This window comes from Battus philenor, unplaced genomic scaffold, assembly GCF_028537555.1.
Source record: "Battus philenor isolate CCGP_79_NKW_IND1 unplaced genomic scaffold, ilBatPhil1.0.hap1 SCAF_26, whole genome shotgun sequence".
NCBI classification, from domain to species: domain Eukaryota; kingdom Metazoa; phylum Arthropoda; class Insecta; order Lepidoptera; family Papilionidae; genus Battus; species Battus philenor.
This window is the reverse complement of record NW_027181689.1, coordinates 3,068,560-3,091,532: the sequence shown is the minus strand read 5'-3', so window position 1 is coordinate 3,091,532 and position 22,973 is coordinate 3,068,560. Positions and strand designations below refer to the sequence as shown.

The 22,973-nt window shown below is 33.5% G+C and overlaps 1 protein-coding gene across 1 annotated transcript in view; it reads left to right on the top strand.

Moving 5' to 3' along the window:
- Positions 1 to 22,973, top strand: part of LOC137925125 (zinc finger protein rotund-like) — a 116,758-nt gene that overhangs the window by 65,550 nt on the left and 28,235 nt on the right. The window contains exons 2-3 of the mRNA XM_068768508.1: positions 486 to 582; positions 3,712 to 3,839. Of these exons, the coding sequence (XP_068624609.1) occupies positions 486 to 582; positions 3,712 to 3,839 (225 nt within the window). The remainder of the gene's footprint in view (positions 1 to 485; positions 583 to 3,711; positions 3,840 to 22,973) is intronic.

Sequence of the window (22,973 nt, the reverse complement as noted above, 5' to 3'; positions counted from 1 at the left end):
TTTTGTAAATTTAAAAGATGAATTACCATGAGCTCATGTTATATACAAAGTGATTGGCTATACTAAGGTGTAAAAACTAACAAAGGGGTGAATGGTCTTCATAGGTTTATTACCTATTTCCAATCACCTGTATAAAGCGATCACTCTGACACTATTATAATGCATCAGACCCATAACATATAGCAGTACATATTCTACAGGGACACTTAGTAAACGGTGATTGATTTTAATATATGGTAATCCGAATTTTAATTACGCTTTTTCTTACTATGCTATCATTACTTTGTTTATTATTTCTGAAATAATAAACTAATTTTGGATGTAGTGTATAATTTAAATAACGTAAATAAACTATATATTCAACAATTTAAAACTTTTGTTCCTATAACCAATCACCTTATAGAGACAAATGCAATGTTAACCTTGAAAGTGGACTATGGTGAGGTTTCGGTGACTCGAAGTAACACGAGCTCTTGTTCCAGAAGGCGGGTGCGTCGTCAGCGTTTGTGTGGAGCGGTGGAGGGGTGTCCAGTGGTGGGGGGCAGGATCAGACAGCCGCGCAGCCAGCCGCCGTGCCTACTGGTAAGGATTTACTAACTTAATATCTTTAAATATTGTGAGTTAGCCTCCCACTAGGTAGACCGACGTAATAGTTAAGGTGAGAAGTCGCTGGTTACAGGCTGCGCAGGACCAGACATCGTGGTGAACTTTGGTGGAGGCCTCTGTAGTGTCTGTAATGGACGTTAATCGGCTAAAAAGTAAAAGAGGAAGGATTGTAACAGATGATTCATAAGAAAACGAGACTGCTCTGTAGTGATCCATTTACAACATACTAAGAAATACAAAAATCGTGGTAAAATAAACTAAACTCTTTTTTATCACATTAGATGCGTTCCTTAAAAAAACGTGCAAATATCTTTGTAAAAAAAAATTATATTAGTGTATTGTCAAAATACGAATAAATACAAAAGGTATAAAAATTAAAATTAATAATAAAAAAATCTATTTTGTCATTCATTACTGTTTGATAATAAGAGTGCACATTTATTATGAACTGGATCAAAAATACTATTATGAATAGATATGTCAGATATTCAAATGTCTAATTAAACTGTTGGGTTTGCATAACTTCCTATTCTCCAAATTATATTTTGTCGCTGTGTAAATAAGTTTCTAGAATTCAAATAAATTCTATAAGGATTCGTATTAGAACTAATAAACCGCGATATTTCAAAATTGTGTAAAAATTGTTGGGCGTATTTTGGCTCTGGCACACTCATTAAAACATTATTTTTGGTCGCCATTTTGGAGGAAGCCTTTCGTTTGCTTATCTTATTATTTTGACTATGACTTGGCGGGTGGAAAAATACTTTATATACAGATAATTAAAAAATACTTATTTGTTAGTCTAACTGGTAAAGTAATACTATTATAATAACAAATTGAAACGGAATGCACTGCCTAGTGATAGACAGATGCTAAGATGTTAAACAGACGTCTTGTTAGAAAAACCTACCAATAAGAATAATTCTAATTCAAACATACGTATATATTTCATTGCTCAATACAGTGTAGTTTGTATGGCTAATGTTACAACTGCATTAAAAGATCAAAACAGTAATTTCAAGTCGAAATTGTTTATGTAATATTTTGTCATACTTTTAGTTGGTTTTAGGGAAGTAGCACAGTGGTAGAGAACTTATTTGCAACTTGTTTTCCGGCATACATTCTTATATAATTCACACTTGTGCATTAATTATATAGGATTGCCACTGTTCACAATTCAATTTCTAGTGAATTGGAAGTAATGTTCTCTGCTTACCATAATACTACATTGCCATCGCCATTCCTATTGCCAAGCGTGGCGATTATAGAGTATCCCCCGTTGGATATTTTTGTGTGATGCCAATGGCTAGCAATGGGCGTCTATAGGCTGAAAAAAATAAAAAAGAATAGGAATTGTTATGATTTACTACTTCAATAATAACATATTTGACGCTGTCATATAAGTACGAGTAAGGTACATAAACATTACTACTAGTAGTGGCACTTTTAATTTAATTTTAAAATATTTTATTTTGTTTAGTGACTACTTTGTTGTTACAAATACAAAACCAGGTGGTTTTTAGTGCTTTCACATACATTTACTCTGATTAGAAAAGTTCTAATCAAATATTTGGATCAGTTTTTTCTAGTTGGGATTTTTTTCAAACTAGACAATCTCTTGTTAAGCATCCGTCTTAGCAATCTATCTGTAAGAAGTGCATCCCATTTCAATTTACTTTAGTGTTACTTTTCAAATAAGTCCATCATAATCTGGTAACCATGTATGCTTCAGACAAATGCGCATATTATTTTATATTTAAAAATATAAAACGAGTATTATTTTAGTCATTGAAAATGCCGTTTGACCGTTGGCATTTATAGCTTCATCGATGGTAGATGATAAAATACTAAGTGAGTTTAACTTTGACCTTTACCGTAACTAAGCCTGGGAAACACCTCGACAGCCTTGGTTTTGGCTATGTTACGTTATATTAGACGTTCCACCGGATCAAGAAGCGCTCTAAGATCATTTAAGTAGACGCACCAAATGTAGATTTTTAATGGGTCAATCTTGAATCTAATTTCAAACAAATAGTAAGCAAACAAGTGTAACAATATGATGTTTTAAAAGTACTAGTTATTAACACAGCGGAATAGCATTTTAAATTATAGGTCATAATTAGGACGTTCACGACTGAATATAGACCTTCGTCATTTCGCCAAGGATCAGTTTTTTTTTTTAGTTTTTGTATCTCTTATATTATTGAGGACACTGACTTTTTTATTTTTAAATATTTTCTATATTTTGTTTTCTTATCAATCCTCTTTTCTTTTCGTCACAATCTCTATTACTCTTCTTCTACTATTATTCACATTTTCTATTATACTTTTTAATGGAATCAGGCGTTACCTCGCGAAAGTCCATCCTAAGTAAGAAAAGGACCAATATTTAGCCACTTCCGCACATGCAGTGGTAGTTGTGCCAAACACAAAGTGTTTAATTCACTCTGTGTTTGTCACTAATCGGTGTTACATAACTCTAAACTATAAAGATGCCCCGTGGGGAGGTGAAATACGTGTTGAGTTATTTGGCGGTGGTGGTTGTGTGATTCGCATTGTTTGCCGCATACGCATTTATCAGCGGGCTGGCGAGCTGTGCATTTTATTGCACGACTACCACTGCATGTGCGGAAGTGGCTAAATATTGGTCCTTTTCTTACTTCTATTATTCTCTTACCATTAATATACATTCCATCCACACCTCGCCTCTCTTCCTTCGACGCACCCTTTTGGTATATCACAGTACAGTTTTGGTTTCAGTTTTTATGTATTTCTTATATTATCACATTTTGAGTTTACAATACCAAGGACCAGTTGGAAACAGCCTGCGCCCTAAGTCTTATTTACTCTCTTTTTTTAACTATACTAACTCTTTCTTTTGTAGGCGGACTTCGTACTCTGAGCTTGTCAATTCGTGGTTACTCCAGAACTACAACACCCTAGCGGCTACCTATTAAGTGCGCTACGTAGCTTAACCACTTCTACTTCAACTTGTTGATCTGTTTGGCTATATCGTTTATTCTGCTAGTCTCATAACAACAATACTCTTGGTGAACAATTTAGGTGCAGTCATGTCTTGGTGGTATTAATGGTATTCTCCCACAGGCACGACTGGCGGCGGCGGCGCGCAGGGCCTCGTGCACTGGATGTCAGTAATGGCGGAGCACATGGGAGGGGGCCACCACGACCCCTCCCACTACGCCCTGCCACCATGGAACAACGGAGGCATGGATGTGAGTACATTTGACTATTCTTTTATCACCTTTCTAGATTTAGAGAGTAATATAAACACAGGCTACCTCGTATTTTGATGACAGGACTATGTCATTTTATTATTTATTTTATTTTTAAGATAAATAACGATTTTATTCAATTTTTTAGTGTTTTACAAATCTAGCTAACCTATACAATATCCCAAAAAATATTACATCTAACGTCTTGTCTCAAACTTTGTAACTACGTTCGATAAGTGAATTTAGTTTTGATTAAAACACTTAATACTCAGAAAATTCTTTTCTTTTTCTTACAAATTTAGGGATCAGTATGAATGACGGTATAGCATCGAGTCATACGGAGCATTTTCTTTAAGTGTTCTGAGAAATCGATATATCTTTATACGTAACTTGAAAAACATACAGCAAATATTAAAATTAGTGCATAAATTAAAACAAGCAGCGGTAGAGAGCAGACTTGCAATCGTAGGTCGCGGGTTCGATCCCCGACATACAATCTTATATAATTCACACTTTGTGCATTAATCATATAGGATTGCCACTGCTCACACAATAAGTTTTCAGATGATGGGCAGACACGTCTGCGTACCACATTGCAAGCACCAACCTGCTTGCTAAGCGTGGCCATTGTGGTTTATCCTCATAGATATTTTTGAACGTGCTTTGTAATGGGCATTTATGGACCGAAGCGACGATTAAAACCGTTGATAAGCAGACGTGCATAATATTTTATTTCAATTTTGGTACAACGAAATATTATTCTGATTGAAGTTATTATTCTTTTTAAACTTATAATGATAGTGTCACTGACTCTAATCACAAAAGGTTGCCCATGAAGAGTGTACTTTATATTGTTAATTATATGCCGATAGAAATAAACTAAATCTAAAATATACTACGGTTTTTAAATCATAAATTATTAGGAATAATTAAGCGACCAAATACCGATAATTCTTTGTACAGATCATCTCTATAATATCTAAAGCCATTTGAATTTATTAACTTATAATATGTAAGGTGGTATTGAGTTCCCTTGAAGTTAAATATTAATTAAATCATCATTTATTTTTCGAACTTTCTTCGAAAGCAACGTAAAATGTTTCCTATAAACTTTAACAAAGCGACACAAGCATAAAATGCTTTTTTTATTTTCAATTTATACTAATATTTAAAAATAAACTTACATTTACATCTTTTTGATTTAAATGTGTTAATTTGTTTATTACAATTAGTATCATTGAGAACACCCGTTAGTTTTTAAAAATTTAGTTTCTATCATGAAATACTTACTCATATATAAGTAAATAAAATTCAATTCAATGAGAACTTTATAAGCGATTTCTTATTTGATAGGAATGAAGTCGAATGCTGACGAAACAACGCATTCTTATTAGACGTATGATCTTATATTCCTTTCATACATTTCTATGTCTGTGTGTTAAATTTGTGTCAATATACTTAGTATGATACACAAGGTCGATTCACAAGGTATACAATACTAATTTAGTGTACCTAACATAACTTACAGCCTGATAAGAAGGCACAAAGTCACCTAGAGACCAATGGAAAGAGCTAATCTCAGAGTTTCACTGCGAGATCGGCAGCTCGAAGAATTGCTCGTTTGTAGTGGCAGTGGACAAGGAATATTGCCCGTGTAACCTCGTGCGTCAACTACTCATTTTGCGACGTGGATAGGCCTCTACTGAGAGAACCGACGTCTTAGGCAAAGTCGCGGATGTCTCTGGAAACGGTAGAGCAAAGCGGTCATCGTGGCGAACTTTGATGAAGGCCTATGAGTGTCTATCGTTTGAAAAGACACGACTTCATCGATCTGAAAAAACGTTCAGAAATTATCGATTATGGCTGGCTAACAGCTTAAAAAAAACATAATTATTATACTGGCATCAGTACTAAGGGTTACTACACTGTAAATAATTTCATAGAAGATAGCACACATCATGAATGATATGTACGTCTCAAGGCTATTTAAATTTTTATTAAATACTCTGATCGAAAAGTAAGGTGAAATTGTTAATAAAATGTTAATTCTTTATTATTTGTTCTAAATCAATTTTATCTCCTTTCACGTAATCTTTGTCTGATAAACCGCACTTTTGCCAATGCCGTTTCTAGTCATCGAAACAGTCTGAATAGCCTTTTTTCGATACAGCCTTTAAAAACTTCGATTCGGTTTATACATATCTTCTCAATCATGTCAAAACGGCGTCCTCGCATTGACCTTTTGAGTTTGCTGAATAACCAGAAATCGCACGGCGGCAGATCATGTGAATACGGTAGTTTTGGAATGACACGAGCCCAATTTTTATTGCTTTTTCAGATTTTGCAATAGAACATCCATCAAAATGGTTTGGGCTGATCCAAATGATATTCCAACGTTTGAAATACAGACACTTTGCAAAAGCTATAGACTGATCTACCAACTTAGGGAATAAAACATACCTTTCCAATTTCCGGGAATATTAAATGACAATTCATCTGAAATTTTAATCACAGAGTATGTAATTTCCAATCATTTAAATAATAGTCTAGTCATATTTATTTCACCTGTTCTCAGATCTAGTGAATTCATCATTCGAACTAAGTGCACTCAACTTCATACCTTAACCAATAACTGATATAATCCATGTATGAACAAAGATTATTTGAATCTGATAGCTTTGAAAACATATTTATTTTCCAACTGTAACAATATTTAAGACTTATTAAAAATATACAGCGATGAAATTTACCTTTTTGTGATACACTGGCCCAGTAATATGGTCACGCTTGTGTTGATCACACTAACGTCGTAGTCCGACACAAACAGGACCCTGATATATAATGGAATTAGGCGTTACCTTGCGGCTACCAATGCGAATCACACAACCGCCACCGCCAAATTGCTCAACACGTGTTTCACCCCTCCACGGGGCATCTTCAGGAGTTATGTTACACCGATTAGTGCCAAACACAGAGTCTAAATCTGCATACGCATTTATCAGCGGGCTGGCAGGCGGTGCATTTGTTACACGACTACCACTGCATGTGCGGAAGTGGCTAAATATTGGTCCTTTTCTTACTTAGGACACTGAGAATAATGAAGTTGTAAAAACAAGGAAGGCCAACAATGCCCAACAATATTCATATGCTTACATGAGACAAGCTATTACTAATAAATGTTAATTTAATGTTAAACGTACAATAATATTATCACATATGTTATTACACATGAAGACATAAATTATTAAACATATTATGTAGCTGAGTTTTCTATATAAAAAACACATGTAATTGATTTTATGGTCACATAATATATCTTTTTACAGACATCTATAATTTATATGTCAATTTATACGATCTTAATATTGCAGAGTTCTTTATTCATTTACCGACCTTATTGTACTTAAAGAAAAAAAGGCGGTGTTGCCGCTAGTAAAAACAATAAAAAAACTTGCAATTTGTCAACGCAACATGAAGAGAAGTATGCTATACGTTTTACAACATAAATTAAAAGATATATAAGTTATTTCAAAAATGAGAAAGAAAACAAAAGTAAGCGATGCTTGAAAAAAAAATTACAAAGCTTTCGTTGTGAGGACTGAAACTTGTGATCGTAGGTTATGGTATTTAATGGAATCAGGCATTACCTTGCGGAAGTCTATCCTAAGTAAGAAAAGGACCAATATTTAGCCACTTCCTCAAGCCAAAGCATTGTTTGCCGCATACGCATTTATCAGCGGGCTGGCGGGCGGTGCACTTTGTTGCACGACTACCACTGCATGTGCGGAAGTGGCTAAATATTGGTCCTTTTCTTACTTAGGTTATGGGTTCCATACCCGTAATACAGTTTTTATATATAATTGTCACTTTGTCTGATAACTATATAGGATTCCCTCTACTCACAAAGAAGTTTCCAGAGGATGGGCAGCAGCGTCTTCTGTATACTATAATATTGCTATCGCCAGCCCACCTCCCGTATTATGGTACGCAGAGGACGTCCCTGCTCATCCTCTGGAAACTTCTTTGCGAGTAGAGGAAATCATACATAATACACACAATATGATTTATGTCAGATTGAATCCCGAGAATCAAACCCGTGAACTATGTTCGCAAGTCTCAGTCCTCTACCACAGGGAAAAGCTATGTTATCGTTTAAAAGTTTCACGGGTCAGTATTAATAAATCACAAAGTTTTTATATAAAGTGATCACTCTAAAATATGGTACATTAATTTAGTATTTATATTGGATTGCATCAGGCGAATAGCTTCTGGCAGTACATATTTGTAGTTTTTGCTTTCATACGACTCATTTAATTCAAGATATTCGATTCGTGAATATGCTTTTGTTAAACCGTTAACCGATAAACATTCTTATTAAATGCTCGGTGATAGGTTATCTTTTATTAAAAACAAATGGAAAATATTATTTAAAAAGAGCTATTAAAGATAGTCAACGATCTATAGTAAATAACCTGACCTTTGTATGTTACACCTGTCTACTTTGTTTTTACTTAGCGTAATGAGTTTGCACTACAATGTAGTAAAAAAAATCTAGAAACAAACCCTCATCCAATATCATGGCATTCAAGTCATGTAATAGTACAAGGATAAAAGTTTTAAAGGGGTGAATGTATAGCTCATTTGGTGTCAAATAATATATGTTACGCCCTATCCAAAAATTAATGTTTTCAGAAATAATAAATAACGTAATAATAATATAATGAGAAAAAGTGTTTTTAAAATTCGGGTAATTTTGTCTATTTGTTTAATATTCTTTATTGTACACGATAGAAAACATAAAATAAGTTCTCCACCAGATTACAATGTTATAAAATTATATTTTATACAGTCTATACTTACAGATTTCGTAAAGCTAGAAATTAACAGATTAGAAAATGTAAATCAATGAAACATACTTCAAAGTGATCACTTTATACATGTTAATAGGAAAGTATTGAAAAAACTTTAAAGTTTTTTGTTGACATTACTGCCTGGTGGCCTAATCATTATCATAATTTCAATCACAGAACGTCCACTATTAAACATAAGCGATCTTAACAACTTTGTATGTCCAACTTATAGGTAAACCAAAATAATAATATAATCAACCATAAGCATGTATATCTATTCCCCGTTTGAACTCTTGATTTGCACACATGCTATATTTACCAATAAGTAAGGTGAAATTTCATTTTAAGCTCCCGGGTATTAGAAAGGCAGTTCTATTTTTTCTTAAGTTGGTAGGACTGTATATTTGCCGAGCGTATGTTTCAAAAGGTTTAATTATCTCAGAGCTACACGTGCTTTTGTTAACAACTAAAAGCGAATATTTCGATTTTGGAATTGGTGATTTTGTTGAGCAAAGAACAGAAAAAAAAGAAGGAGCTGAAATTGATTTGGAAGAACAAATAAAGGATTTATATTTTATTAATTATTAACTAATTCACTCTACTTTTTATTCTAAATAGTACAATACAGGTATAATTACTCTAGACAAGATATTTGTCACAGTTTCTTATCGTACCACAAAGAATGCAGTTCAATAATGTTTTTTTTTCTGACTAAGACGTCATAAAGATATATTAAATATCTGTGTTATTAATTACACTGTATAGAATTTATGTCTAAATCAAGCCTCATGCTTCTGTGGATTTTGAAACATGTCTAAAATGTTTTGATTTGATCTACACTCATTCTTATTTAAAATATTGATATATTATTTAATTAAAAGTAAAAAGAGATTGTTCAATTACCACGGTTTTATTTGAGAGTTTTGATATCTAAGTCTTGAATATCAACTTCGTATTACTAAGTTTGTGATGGTACAGCTTAGACATCATTATGCACTAGTGACGAAGTTTTTTTAACAATTATATATATTATTTATATCTTGAGATTAGAAGCGATAATGATGACCATTGACAAGTTCACAAGAGCCATGGAAATGGCTACGGTCGGGATTTTTTTGACCTCTAGGGGGAAGGGGGAATGCCCCTTGTCATGTTTGTGAACGAAACGTTACAGATTCGAGTAAACAAGTATATCGTGTTAACTGTTTGTGTGTTACATTCTTCTTCCTTCTTTATTATTTTCTTTTGTACTATTCTTTCATCATTAAATTTATTTTTTCTCACTTATATCTTCGTTGCTTCGACTTCCTTCCGTTTTTACTTCCCAGATTACAGTTTTATTAGTTATCACATTAACTGACTCATTTGTTTGAACTATTTACATTTTAAATATTTCTAATATGATTATATTAATATTCATATTACCATTTTTAGGTTAGACTAACAGAAGAACCTTAGTTGCAATTTGTTTTGCTTACAACTTACTTTGTCTCTAGAGGCTTCATAGGTTACTTCCTGTTTTCTCGGAGTCTTAAACGGCACTATAACCTATTTCTGTTTATTGGAGACTGCACCACTTTTCTGCAGAACTGTACGAATGTTGATCTCAAGTAGTCGTCGTCCATATGAAAAGCAATGTTACCTTCTATCTTCTTCCCCATCTTCACCTCGAAATCAGAGCGGAGTCCTCCAAACACAGGACAGCCAACGAAAAGGTGTACCACGGATCTTCAATTTATCTTCGGTTTACCTATTTATTTGTTCTATTTGGTTGAATAGCTTTTCTCAATGCACATGTAAATGCCTCCTAATTTTTTAAATTACTTACGTACGAGTTATGATATATTGACACCAGTGTTAAATTTATTTATATTTTACTATGTCACAACGCAGTTACTGAACTTCTTACAGGTTAAGTTATTTTATTGTACTCGTATACTAGCTGACTAGACAGATAGTATTTTATTTTAACGATGAATATTCAAATCGAAAGTAATTTCAATGATTATTTTTTTTTCCATTAGAACAATCTACGAGATATTAAAAACGTATTAAAAAAAGACAATGAAATCGGTAAACTTTTTCTAAATTTATGGCTCCAAGGAAAATAGGGATTAAGGTATATTATTTTATATAACTTACGCTAAAAATGAAATATTTGTATGTACTGCCAAAAATTCATATTTACATTTTTTTTATTTCAAAATAAAAAAAGAAAATAAATTCTTAGAACGTGTCAAAAAAGAGGCTATTGAAACACTTGTAAATATTAAGAAACAAGCATCAAAAATTTCGAGGTGTTACTATTTTCATTTTCATTGTATTTGAGTACAAATTAGATTATAAGTTCGTTATTAACTCGAAGTCGAGTCTTAAGTTTGTTTTATTTAAGTTATATAAGTATACCAATTTTAAAGAGATTTCTGTCAGTTAGTTTCCTGGTATAAATTTGATTAATAACCGCGTATGATTAAAAATATTCCATAATATCATTATATTGAATGTAACATGAATAATTCACTGCATGCAAGAGAAATGGTCTCCTCCGATAACCTTCCCACGAAAATTTTAAAATTTGCATGCGCATCCCGATTCCGAACTAGATCATTTATAACTAGACGAAAGAGAAAAGAAAGAATTCGCGAGTCGTATACTAAATAGACAAAACCTGTTTAGCGATTCGGTACGCGTCATTACCAACTATCAAATCGGTTTTTATTTACCCGTCAAAAACATTTATTTCAACCTTATGACTATAATCATAAGCATTATAATTTATTTTTATAATATCATTATCCTTGGTTATTCTATTGTATATTCCCAGGACACTCGATTCAATAGACGAAACGCCCGCGGCGTTGCAAAAATATGCAAATATCTTTTGGACAACCCTATTCTAACGCATCTTTACGTCATTCTAAATTGCACCTAATTTGGTATTACGCAAGATTCAAATTGATTTAACAATCTATTTCCTTGAAGCTCTGTTACAATGTAAAGCATCCTGCATAAATAATAGAGTGCAAAATTTCTTGCCGTTACGGCACTTGCACGGATTGATGGATTAGGTAAATTAGGCAAGATGCCTCGGTATGTTTTGATTAATCATTTCCAATATATCCTTAAGTGTGTACGTGATCGTTTAGTTTTGTTCTCAGAGATAAAATTAACATAATTTCTTGAGAAAAACCACCGCTGTATAGATTTAGATCATATTTAAATATGGACATGATTTGAATCTGTGAGATTGACAATGGGTAAATAGATTATGAATCAAGAATAAGGAGAGACAGTGAATTAGCTAGTTGCAGTTGCAGTAGCAGTAGGGAGGACATTTATTATGCAGAACATATGGTCGCTAGTGCCTTAAGGTTATATAGTGGAGACCACAGAGCGGCAGGCACAGGTGAGCGTTCCAGCCCACAAAAAAGACGGACCGATGACCTTATTAAGGTCGTCAAAAGACCGCTTTGTATCCGCCTTCGGCTGGTCTTATTAGGAATCTGTGATGAATGGCTATGTCCAACTGTGGGTGTCATACGGCTGTTTGTTATCTAGCTATATAATAATCACAAACAAACACTATTTTGTTTAATATGTATTTATTAATTGTATTTAAGTCACATTTTAGATCTTTAAAACCTCCGCGCCCGATATATATATGCTATATATATAGATAGTTTTCCAATTGTACAAGTCAAATTTTTTTCAAAAAAACAATTTATAAACGTTGACTAAAATAAGTTAAGGGTTTAACACCTTCCTGTGCAGTAGTAGCTCAGCGGTAGAGGACTGAGATTTGCGATCGCAGGTCGCGGATTCCATTCCCGGTATATAGTCTTATATATAATTCACTTTTTTAGCATTAACTGTTTTTATATTTATGATTGCCATTGCTCGCAAACAAATTTCCAGAGTGTGGGCAGTAACGTCCTCTGCGTAACATAATACAACACTCCGATCACCAACCAGCCTGCCAAGCGTAGCGATTATAGTATATCCCTCATAGATATATTTGGAAGAGGCATATGCAATACAGTGGGCATCTATGGGCGGAAACGACGACAGCAAAACACCTCCACACCGGACGAACGATGATCGCAAAATAGTCAATGTCATGTTACTTATAGACACTATTCATGTTATTCTTCATTAGGAAAATACACTTTATTTTTTAACCTATAATGTGTATAAATCAATTCTGAAAAATCACAAAGAAATGTATACAAAAACGTAAAAGTAGGAAACATAGTTCGTTACAATTGCAAACGATATCGGTGCATCTAAAGTGGCTCATTAAAACGATTTATCATTGATTTAATTAAATTTCACTAATCCTAATGATTAATTAACAGTTTTTTGCGGATTTATTTAGTCACGCTAGTTTTAGCGTCGTTGAGAGATTTATCGAAGAAAATCTTGTCATCATTTCAATCCACAAAAGCCAACTAAAAGACATAGATCTTCCCCAGAGCTATCTACGGGGGGAAATACCATAATCGCCACGCCTGGCAGGACAGTTGGCGACCTCAGTGTGATATTATAGTACGCAGAAGATGCTGCTCCCATCATCTGGAAACTTGTGTTTGAGCTGTGACAGTCATACATATCTAGTGCACAAAGTGGGAATAATACTAGCAATAAGACTAGCAGCCATCTGTTCTACGTACTATGAAGCCTGCTCACTGCTACTTCAAATTACCATGATATAATGCTTACGAAGGAGATAAACAAAACAGTATATTTTAATGTTTGAATTTACCTTTAGTTAACGTTAGTACGAGGAGAAATCGTATAAGAGGAAAACTACAATGTGATATATCTCAGGTTATTGATTGCAAGTATAAAAAAATACAATCTCAACTAAGATATTTGAATTAGATAAATAGCCCCATTGCGTCACAACAAAGATACATCTCATTCGCAAGAGAATGAAAAAATAAAGTTACATCCGATTACAATACCGCATTGATATATCAAAACACAATAAGAGCGACATAGGTGCCGGCAGGAGTCGACTTTTTTTTTCTGAGTTACGAGAAAAAAATTGGCAATATAACCCACTGTACAGAACCCTGCTAATGATATTTTGATGTCTGCCGAGATCCCATACAGTAATGAAATAATAAAAAAGACAAAGAAAAAAAAAACTCACAGCTACTACGGGGGGAGCGGGACCGCGGGAACGGAGATCCGACCGACAAAAACTCTACGAGGAATTCGACCAAACTTGAGACTCGGTTTAATCGAATTTGTCCACACACTCGCGAGCTAAGTAAAGTCAAAGATGACCAACTATACCGATTGTAACATCATCGTTTGGTCAAACATGACCCAGGGGTGGGGAACCTGAATACCCATCCATTTCATCTCCATGTATATTCAGCCATTTTTTTTTTTTTGGAATTTTTTTGAAAGTAATTGAGGAAAATCAAGAACCTAGGTCTCAATCACATTGTATCGTTGTTTTATTATTCTCTGAAGGAATCGGATGTTTTAATACCTCGTTGAACATACATGAGGTTGAAAAGGAAAGATATTCAGGTCCATCACCTCTTGGCCACGTGTGTACCATTGATCGTGTTACCAATGTATATTTGCGATATTGCCACGTACAGATAAGTTTCCCTTTAAATGACTGAATCGTACGAATTTATTACGCTGTTTTTCACGACATGTTTTCTAAAATGGTAGAGATATAGTAACAGTGCAAATGTTTATCGTTATTACAAAATCCGATCGCGCTGTGGTTTGGTATGGTCCTTCTCGAGCGGCTTTGGAATCTTAAATGTTTTTGTAGTGAAAACAAAAGGCGATCCAATTGTAGGATAGGTTCACTTCATTGATCATCGGCTAAAGCGAATGCTGCTTACTAATTTATCTGCTATCCCTCACTACATTACCAAAAATAGATTTCTATCAACTTTATGTAAGAGTCGTTCTTATTGTAAATTGCATCACCGTCACCATTTCTTTTACCTGACGTCCACTGACGTATGCCTCTTTCATACAATTCCAAAAAATACGGTTGAAAGCTGCTTACTAAAGCTCGAATTTTTGCATCATTAATAGATTTATCGGAAATATATAGTACGTAATATAACAGATAATTGCTCATCATATACATCATCATTTTAGCCGTAGGTATTCCATTGCTGAACCTGGGCTATTTCCAATAGGCTCGGTATGACGAAGCCTGCATCCAGTATCTTCCGACGATTTTATCTTGCCTCTCATCAAACCTCTTTCATGTGTCGGAAGAGACTATTACATTCAATTATTTATGTAATAGTGTTTCCGATGACTTTAATAAGGTCGGTTGCGCTTACTGATCCGTGGTTCCATAACACTAAGGTCAAAGAGGCCTGTTCTACGCTAATTGATCTGCCTATTGCCAATTCAATTTGCGGGTTACATCGATTATTTTCTTTATTCAAAGTGATAAACATTTAGAAAATTCACTTTTATAAGCACTACCATACAAACTCTAATTTTAACGACAACCTTTGGATGGAGATGAGAGACATGAAGGAATGTGCAGTTTAGAGTATACATACATACATTAATATACATACATATATATATATATATATATATATATATATATATATATATATATATATATATATATATATATATATATTTATATTTATATATATGTATGTATGTATTTGTGTAAATATATGAATATTTACGTGGGAAAGGTACTATATAAATACGAATAATTAAGAGATGCTACACAAAATCCTATCTTAAAGGCAAAGGAAAGGCTAATTTTTTTAAATGCTTATTATTATATGTATAAACCTATCTTGTGTAATTTTCACATCATATATTTTGTTTTACGTTACCTAGTAGGTGAGTGGCACTTAATCAACTAGAACAAGTAATTATTTTCGTATTTTTCGTTCCCTGACATGCTTTAGTCATAATATTTTTTTAGTTTTGCGAACATCGGAGATTTTATACAAAAATGTTCGATTCTTGCGAACCAAACCCGCGCCTTTCAATTGTAAGTCGCAGTTTTTAATCATTAGAACTAACGACACTGCTCGTCGATAACATTTTTATATCTCAATTCAAATTAATTTCTAGAATCAATACTTTTCTTTGTGGACTGTTTATACGAAAGTCATAATATAAATTACATAAAATGTTATTTTATTGTATTCATCTCATGTAGTCATTTCGTTCTGAATTCAAATAAATAAATACACATATACTCCCACATTTATTTTATTACTTAAAGAGTTTATTAAAGCTCTCTTAACACTAAGTGCCATACTTAACCGAAGTCAATGCCTGCCTTCACCGACCTGCGTATATAAGAAATCCCAATTTTATTATTCGGTTCACAATTATTCATAAATGTTATTTAAAAATATATTTCTTGTAGTAAAAAAAATAATAATATAGAAAAGAAACTCGTTTAAGTTCTAATTTCAAAATATATTAATACATTTATTAAAAATATATTTATATTAATTATTCTCACTGTTTATATTTGATAAACTTTTTGTTTTTAATCTATATCCATTGTTTTTGTTGAAGTTATCGTTTCGACCCATGGAAGCCAAGCTAAGCAGGCGTGATGACAATCCCTGTGTGGTATTATGGTACGCAGAGAAAACCTGACCATTCTCGGAAACTTGTATGTGAGCAGTGGCAATCCTATAGAATTAATGCACAAATTATTAATTATATAAGATTGTACCCCGGGGATCGATACTGCGACTTCAGTCCTCTGCGGCTGCTTTATCTAATTTGCTGTACAAATAAGAATATTTTCTGTTTTATGCGTGCTTTTAAAATGCAAAACCAGTATATGACCCTTTTTTTAAATTTTATCGTTATATGTATATGTCTATATATACGTAGTACCCGCCTAATAATTGCAAATGAGTCCTATGATCTGCTACAAAGTAAAAATTGCCCAATGAAACTCTAGGATATATGCTTCCAAGTTTTTAAGTAAAATTGCAAAACGTGCAAATTTATTAAAAACAATTTCAATTGTATAAAAAGTTGATAGTTCGTATTGAAAGGACTAAGAGTCAGTTGAAATTAAGGAATATGTTAGCAATTTAAATTTAAGAATCAAATTTAAAACTAACCTAATTTATAAATTATTTAATGTCATAGAATATGAATTACACTTACAACTATTACGAAGTAATATCACTATATGGTTAAAGTAGTAATCAAAATAAAAAAGTCTAAATATGATAATATGATCACAAAGGTTTCATATTAATTATTTTATTTTTACTACTGGCCGTTATTACTTTTTAAACCGCGAGGTCTATTTAAATTTTTCTCACAGAACGCAAACGATTTCATTGAAGCGACATAAACGTATTAATAACTCCACAATACAGATTAACCTTCAAAAATCTGTTACGACTTAATTGCACGACGTCAAAATCAATTATGCACATCGCCATATTTGAATAAGACGAATGTACGAATCATTTGTCACAATCTCTCTGAGAAACAAAATCCTCCATTGTTTCGCTAGCCCTACGCGTTTTTTCATTATTAACTGTTTATAAAAAATACATGTAACTATCCATTGCTGGGTCAATGGTAATAGTTGAATAATATTACAGGAGTAACGCAGCAATGGTGAATGAGTTATTGAAGTTTTTGTTAGGGTTACGTTTTAGGAATCCATTTGCCAGGGTTGAGAGATTTTACGGTTGATCTCGCATGAATTTGATGCTTTATATTCGATATTAATTATATTTTGAGCCAGGTGAGGCGAAGGGTTGCATCGGATTTTGAATATTCACGCCTCTCTGATTTGAAGGTAGCTGGAGGCAATTTATTAAGTAAAATTTATTCCCTACAATATATCTTTGATAAAAAATATTTTACACTATATGATACATTTAGGTTATATGTACTAAACCGATTATATCAAAGCGTAGATCATCATTCTTCACCATCATTTCTGCCGCAGTACGTCCACACATAGACAAGCCTTCACCATAGATTTATAATAAAACCGGTCAGAAGCAACCTTCTTCCCCCAAGGACCCCCCCAACTGCGCTTGCTAGTCCGGATTCTCCTCTAGAACCTTTCGACTTCAATGGCCATTGGTTCTACACGCTAATTGACCTGTCCAGTGCCATTTCAATCTACTAATCCTTTGATCAAAAGTGACCAATATATGGGTACTTTTTTTCTTCTAATGAACTGTTCATTCCTGATTTGATCTAATAACATAACACATAACATACTTATCTCCTTTTTGCTTCCATCCTCTTGAATTTTTTTAAATATGGAATAAACCAACTTCGAATCGATCCATGTTTAAAAATAAGAAACATATTGGCGATATGTTTTTTTTTAATCATCTACTATAATATGATGAGTCGACAGACAATGCGCAGTTGTTGGAAGGTTACGAGCGGAATTATTAACAAAATTATATTCACTTTAAATGTATATCATGTAGTTTAGTATATATGTGTAATACATATTCATATTCCATCAACCTATTTAAATAATTATTTGTTAATAATTAGATAAAACGGTTGGTATTTATTTTGTATAGCATTACTTTGTTTTTTGGGAGTTTATAAGCTACGTACTGGATATCTATGGGTCGTTATAGAATTGTAGAGAATGCTTTAGGTCCATCATTACGCAATTTATGCATAAAATATATATCAGACTATGTGTAAGATGTGAGGAAAAGAGAAATAGTTTGTGAGGAAAAAAAGGAATAAGAACCAACAAAATAAAATCTGGAAAAATCCATACAACAGAAATGAAACATCCACACATAGCTTGGGGAACAAATAAGAAAGGTGTATATTAACAAAGAATTTATTTTGAATATCTTACTACTCTTTCCAGTGTAATTAACGGATAAAAAGATACAATCCATAGCGCAAGCCAAAGTCCACAGTTTTCCACCATATGCAGATTATCCGTATTTTAAAAACCCACAGACTTTTATGCTGATCGGTTGACGTCACAGCTATATCGTCCCTGTTGCAATAAAAGCCTAATAACGAATTAAAAATAAAATATTAATTTTAAAATCTTTCAGGATATACAGGAATATACATCTTTCAATGTTAGTATTTTAAAATAAATTCCGTCGGTTTTAAAATTTAATTAGAGAAAATCAACTCCACATAATTAGAATAATATCAAAATACAACAACAAACCGTCTTAACTATCGCCACTCGGAGTCAAGTCGAGATAACTCGCGCATTGAATTATTAACTCGATCTGATACATCGGGGCGCCAACATTTTCGCCTCATTCACCGAAAACAATCGTCGGCCACAATAGCGGACAGCGCTACGTACACATCTACGCGCCTACGTGCGGGTGACGGTAGCCACAATTTTGACAGCCGGGAGACCGGTCCGAGAAGATTAATGGTTGGTCTACTCATCGCCGTAATGACGCCCCCTCCGCTCCGTCTAATGACATCCAGTGTAGGGTGACTACGGAAACTGGCGTATATTAGTCAGGACTTTTCCTTAAGACGTTCTATTTTTATTTATTTATTTATTTAACAGTTTATTGTACACAATAAAAACACTAAAGTAACAATACAAATATAACTGACACAACAGGCACTACTTATTTCTAACCAGAAATTTCTTCCAGTAGGCCTACGGAAGGAGATTCATAAAAAGTAAGGCAGACACAACGTGCACAATAATTAAATTGAAATATTTACAATAGATACGACTTTTGACCATAATTACATACTTAACATGAACATAAATGTATACTTACATATTATATACTTACATAAATAAGCATAATAAATATTATATATACATAATATAAGCATAAATGCATATATAACATATACAACTAAAAATATTATATATACTAGACAACTAGCGATAAATAGTGCTCTTTGACTCGCTTTTTAAATACAGGTAATGATAATCTATGTGATAACGAAAAGTTTTTTTTTTAAATACACATTACCAATCGTCTCCAGTGTTATAATTTATTTTCATTATTTGCTAATAAAAAAATCAACATAGGTTTTTTAATGTATATGTTTATTGATACTTTAAAAAAGACATTGATATAAATAGCGCTACGCAACGACAAAGAGTATCAGCCATCAACAACTTTTATCAAAACAGAGCGGAAGATTACAAAGAGGCTTCTTCTAATTCTAGTTTCTTTCAAATTATGCGACGCAAAATTGAGTAGCATATATTGTTTGTACCTGTACACTTATACGAGTTTTTTTAAGTTTCAAGGAGTTTCATTTTCTATGACTTCTTAAAACTATAATACGAGTACAGTACAAGTACGATTTTAAAGCAGACATAAAAACGAATTGCCTATCAGGATTGCTTAGGAAACATATTATACGTTTTGATATCTGGAACGACAAATCAAAAATTAAGTGATATTCACTAATTAAAACACTAATTTGCCAGAAATTGTCATTCAATGATTTTTTCATAGTAATTATGATAGGTAAGTTGCGAAAAGCATTAGACTGTTTTGATCAGCATCAAAACAGGTGACTGCTTCTGCCGGCCTACTGGTCGCGCTGGTTTTGTATCCTCGAGGGCTGGCTGGATGAGCCCCGCTGCTACTATCTCGCGGCCACTACCTACGTGAATTCCTCGTTTTCCCGCCGAGTGATACGGGTTCGGAAACTCGAATCCTGTAATTTTATATAATTCACGGACCCCTCCTTTTAGTGAACTCGTTTCCGATGAAGCTGTAAAAGCTGCAAGGCTAAAAGCAAAAACTTCACATGAGGCAATATACAATAGGTGACTGCCAGGACCTTAAGGTTCTGTAGTCGTGACCACCGACCAGCAAACGCAGCGTAAGGCGTGGTGAGCAAACGATCCTGTTTGGACAATCGGAAGACCCTGGATGCAGGCGTCTTATAAACAGTCCTATTGGAAATCTATAGGAGAGGGAGCATATGTCCAGTATTCGACATCCCATTGCTGACATGATGATGAGGAATTGATAAAATAATTTTCCTGAATCCCTTTACATGTTTTACTTTTTGTCTCTAATGTGTATAAAGACAGTACAGTAAATTATAAAGCTTTAAATAAAAAATATCTTAAAATAAACACGCTTTCTACACATGTCTTAAAACATGTACATTATGTTTGGTCACCCTAAAAGCATCCTTGCTTAATGTCTTTGCCGTGGCGAAAAAAAAGGCGGGCATGTTTATCTTGGGCGAGAGGCAGCGTCGTTGCGAATCGTCTGCCCCCGTGTGTTTCGGCCCTAATCGATTTCACTCCGGGCCCGTCTAATTTGGCGGATTAATCGCGAACACCCTAGCGCACTGCTAATTTCATTGTTTATCGTACCGGCCACGCTTTGTTCCCGCGCCTTAATGCCGTACTTTTTATAGCGCTGCCAATTCGTATACGTAATTAAGAATTAAAGGCAATCTGTGAATAAACTCAATTAATTAAAATTATCAACAAGCCTATTTATTATAGTTGCAAAAGTTTTAAAGGGTTGAATGTAAACCACATTTGTGTGAAAAGCTTGAAGCTATTTCCAATAATATTGTTTAAAGTGATTATTCTAAAATATGTTACTTTAATTGATATTTTCCTTTCTAATGCAGATAAATTTATATGACAATTTCAATATACTTTTTGACACAGTATGACTCTATTCCTATTCTTAAAACGTATTAATTTTTTGTATGTTTATTAAAAAATATTACACATTTACAATTTAAGTAGTACACAATTGTAATTGAAATATTAAAATAAAATGTAAATTTCTACTCCATCATCGCTACTACCTTCTCCACCACTGCTAGGCATAACACCACTCATAGATTTCCGGTAGGAACAGTTGGACGCGACGACGTTGACATCCAATGCCATGCTTGCCAGTCTTTGGTCTCCACTCCAGAACTTTAAGGCTCCAGCAGCTCTGTTCTGCGGACTATATGGCCTGACAATTCAACTTGCCAATCGGATAGTCTATATCCGTTACTTTTATTTGTCTACAAATCCTTTTAATCCTAGTTCGATCGCAGAGAAATCCCTAGCTTGATAGCACTCATGATTTCCTGAGCAACTATCAACGTGCCAATAAATACCAAAGTGAGATAAACCTACTTTTAAAATATAAAAAAGTATATTATGACGTGTTCTTCTCCCGTTTTCATGACAGGTGTTTACTGTTATTGTCAGGTAGTAGTCATAAAAACATTCTTCAACTGTCGTCCGGTATTCCCATTGCTGTGATCATACAACTCCTTTTATTTACCACCGAAGTTTGCGTAGAAAAAGTTTATACAACAGTGGTAAAGTTTATTTGGTTTATGGCAGTCAAATACCACGCGACATGTTCTTGTTAACTAGCCTTCGAAAATCTAATTCTTGTTTACCTCTCGCATAACACCGTTGAGAATAGAACTCTGAACATTTCAAAAAGAAAATTCTTTTTAAAAAAGAAAATTTTGTACAGATTACCAAACATTTCAATATTTACTTGGATACATCAATAAAAATATTTGATACTTATGTGACTGACTGAAGTAAGAAATCACTTTATACGTTTTATTTTTTGCTTTTCAGAGTTTGTAATGCCAAGTTTGGCCTTTAATAGAGTTCTCGATTGATTGAATAAATGTGAAATAAGTAAATTATTTTGTGATTGATAAATACTGACCAATACAGCTGCAAAATGGTTGTAAAAAATTTTAGCGTTGGAACTGACACGCGTGTAAAATTAATAAAAAGATTTCATGTTTATTTTTTAATTTTACCAGTAAAGGCATATTAACAACGCATGTATACAAAAAACATTACAGTAAATTTTTAAAATATTGTATACATTAATATCCGAAATGTATAACAACATTAATTAAATACGATACGAAGAAGTTAAACAAATTGGAGAAAATTATTATTTTTGAACATAATTGAGCCTACTGCTCAGCACAGCGGTAGAGTATTGAGACTTACGATCGTACGTCGTAGGTTCAATTTCCGGGATATTTTTTTTTACAAACATTTGTTTACAAACAAGCTTTCAGAGGATGGGAAACGGCGTTCTCTGCGTATCATAATACCACACTGCGCCTGCCAAACGTGGCGATTATGGTATATTCCTTCATAGGCATCTTGAGGTGGGGCCGATGCCTTGCAATATGCATATATAGGAAACGAAAACGACGGTGAAATCATTATATAAGCCTCAACACGTTCACTGCCAGACATAGGCCTTTCCATAAAATAATAATTAAAATAATGCTAAATTATTCGTTAAATAATTTTTAGTCGAAA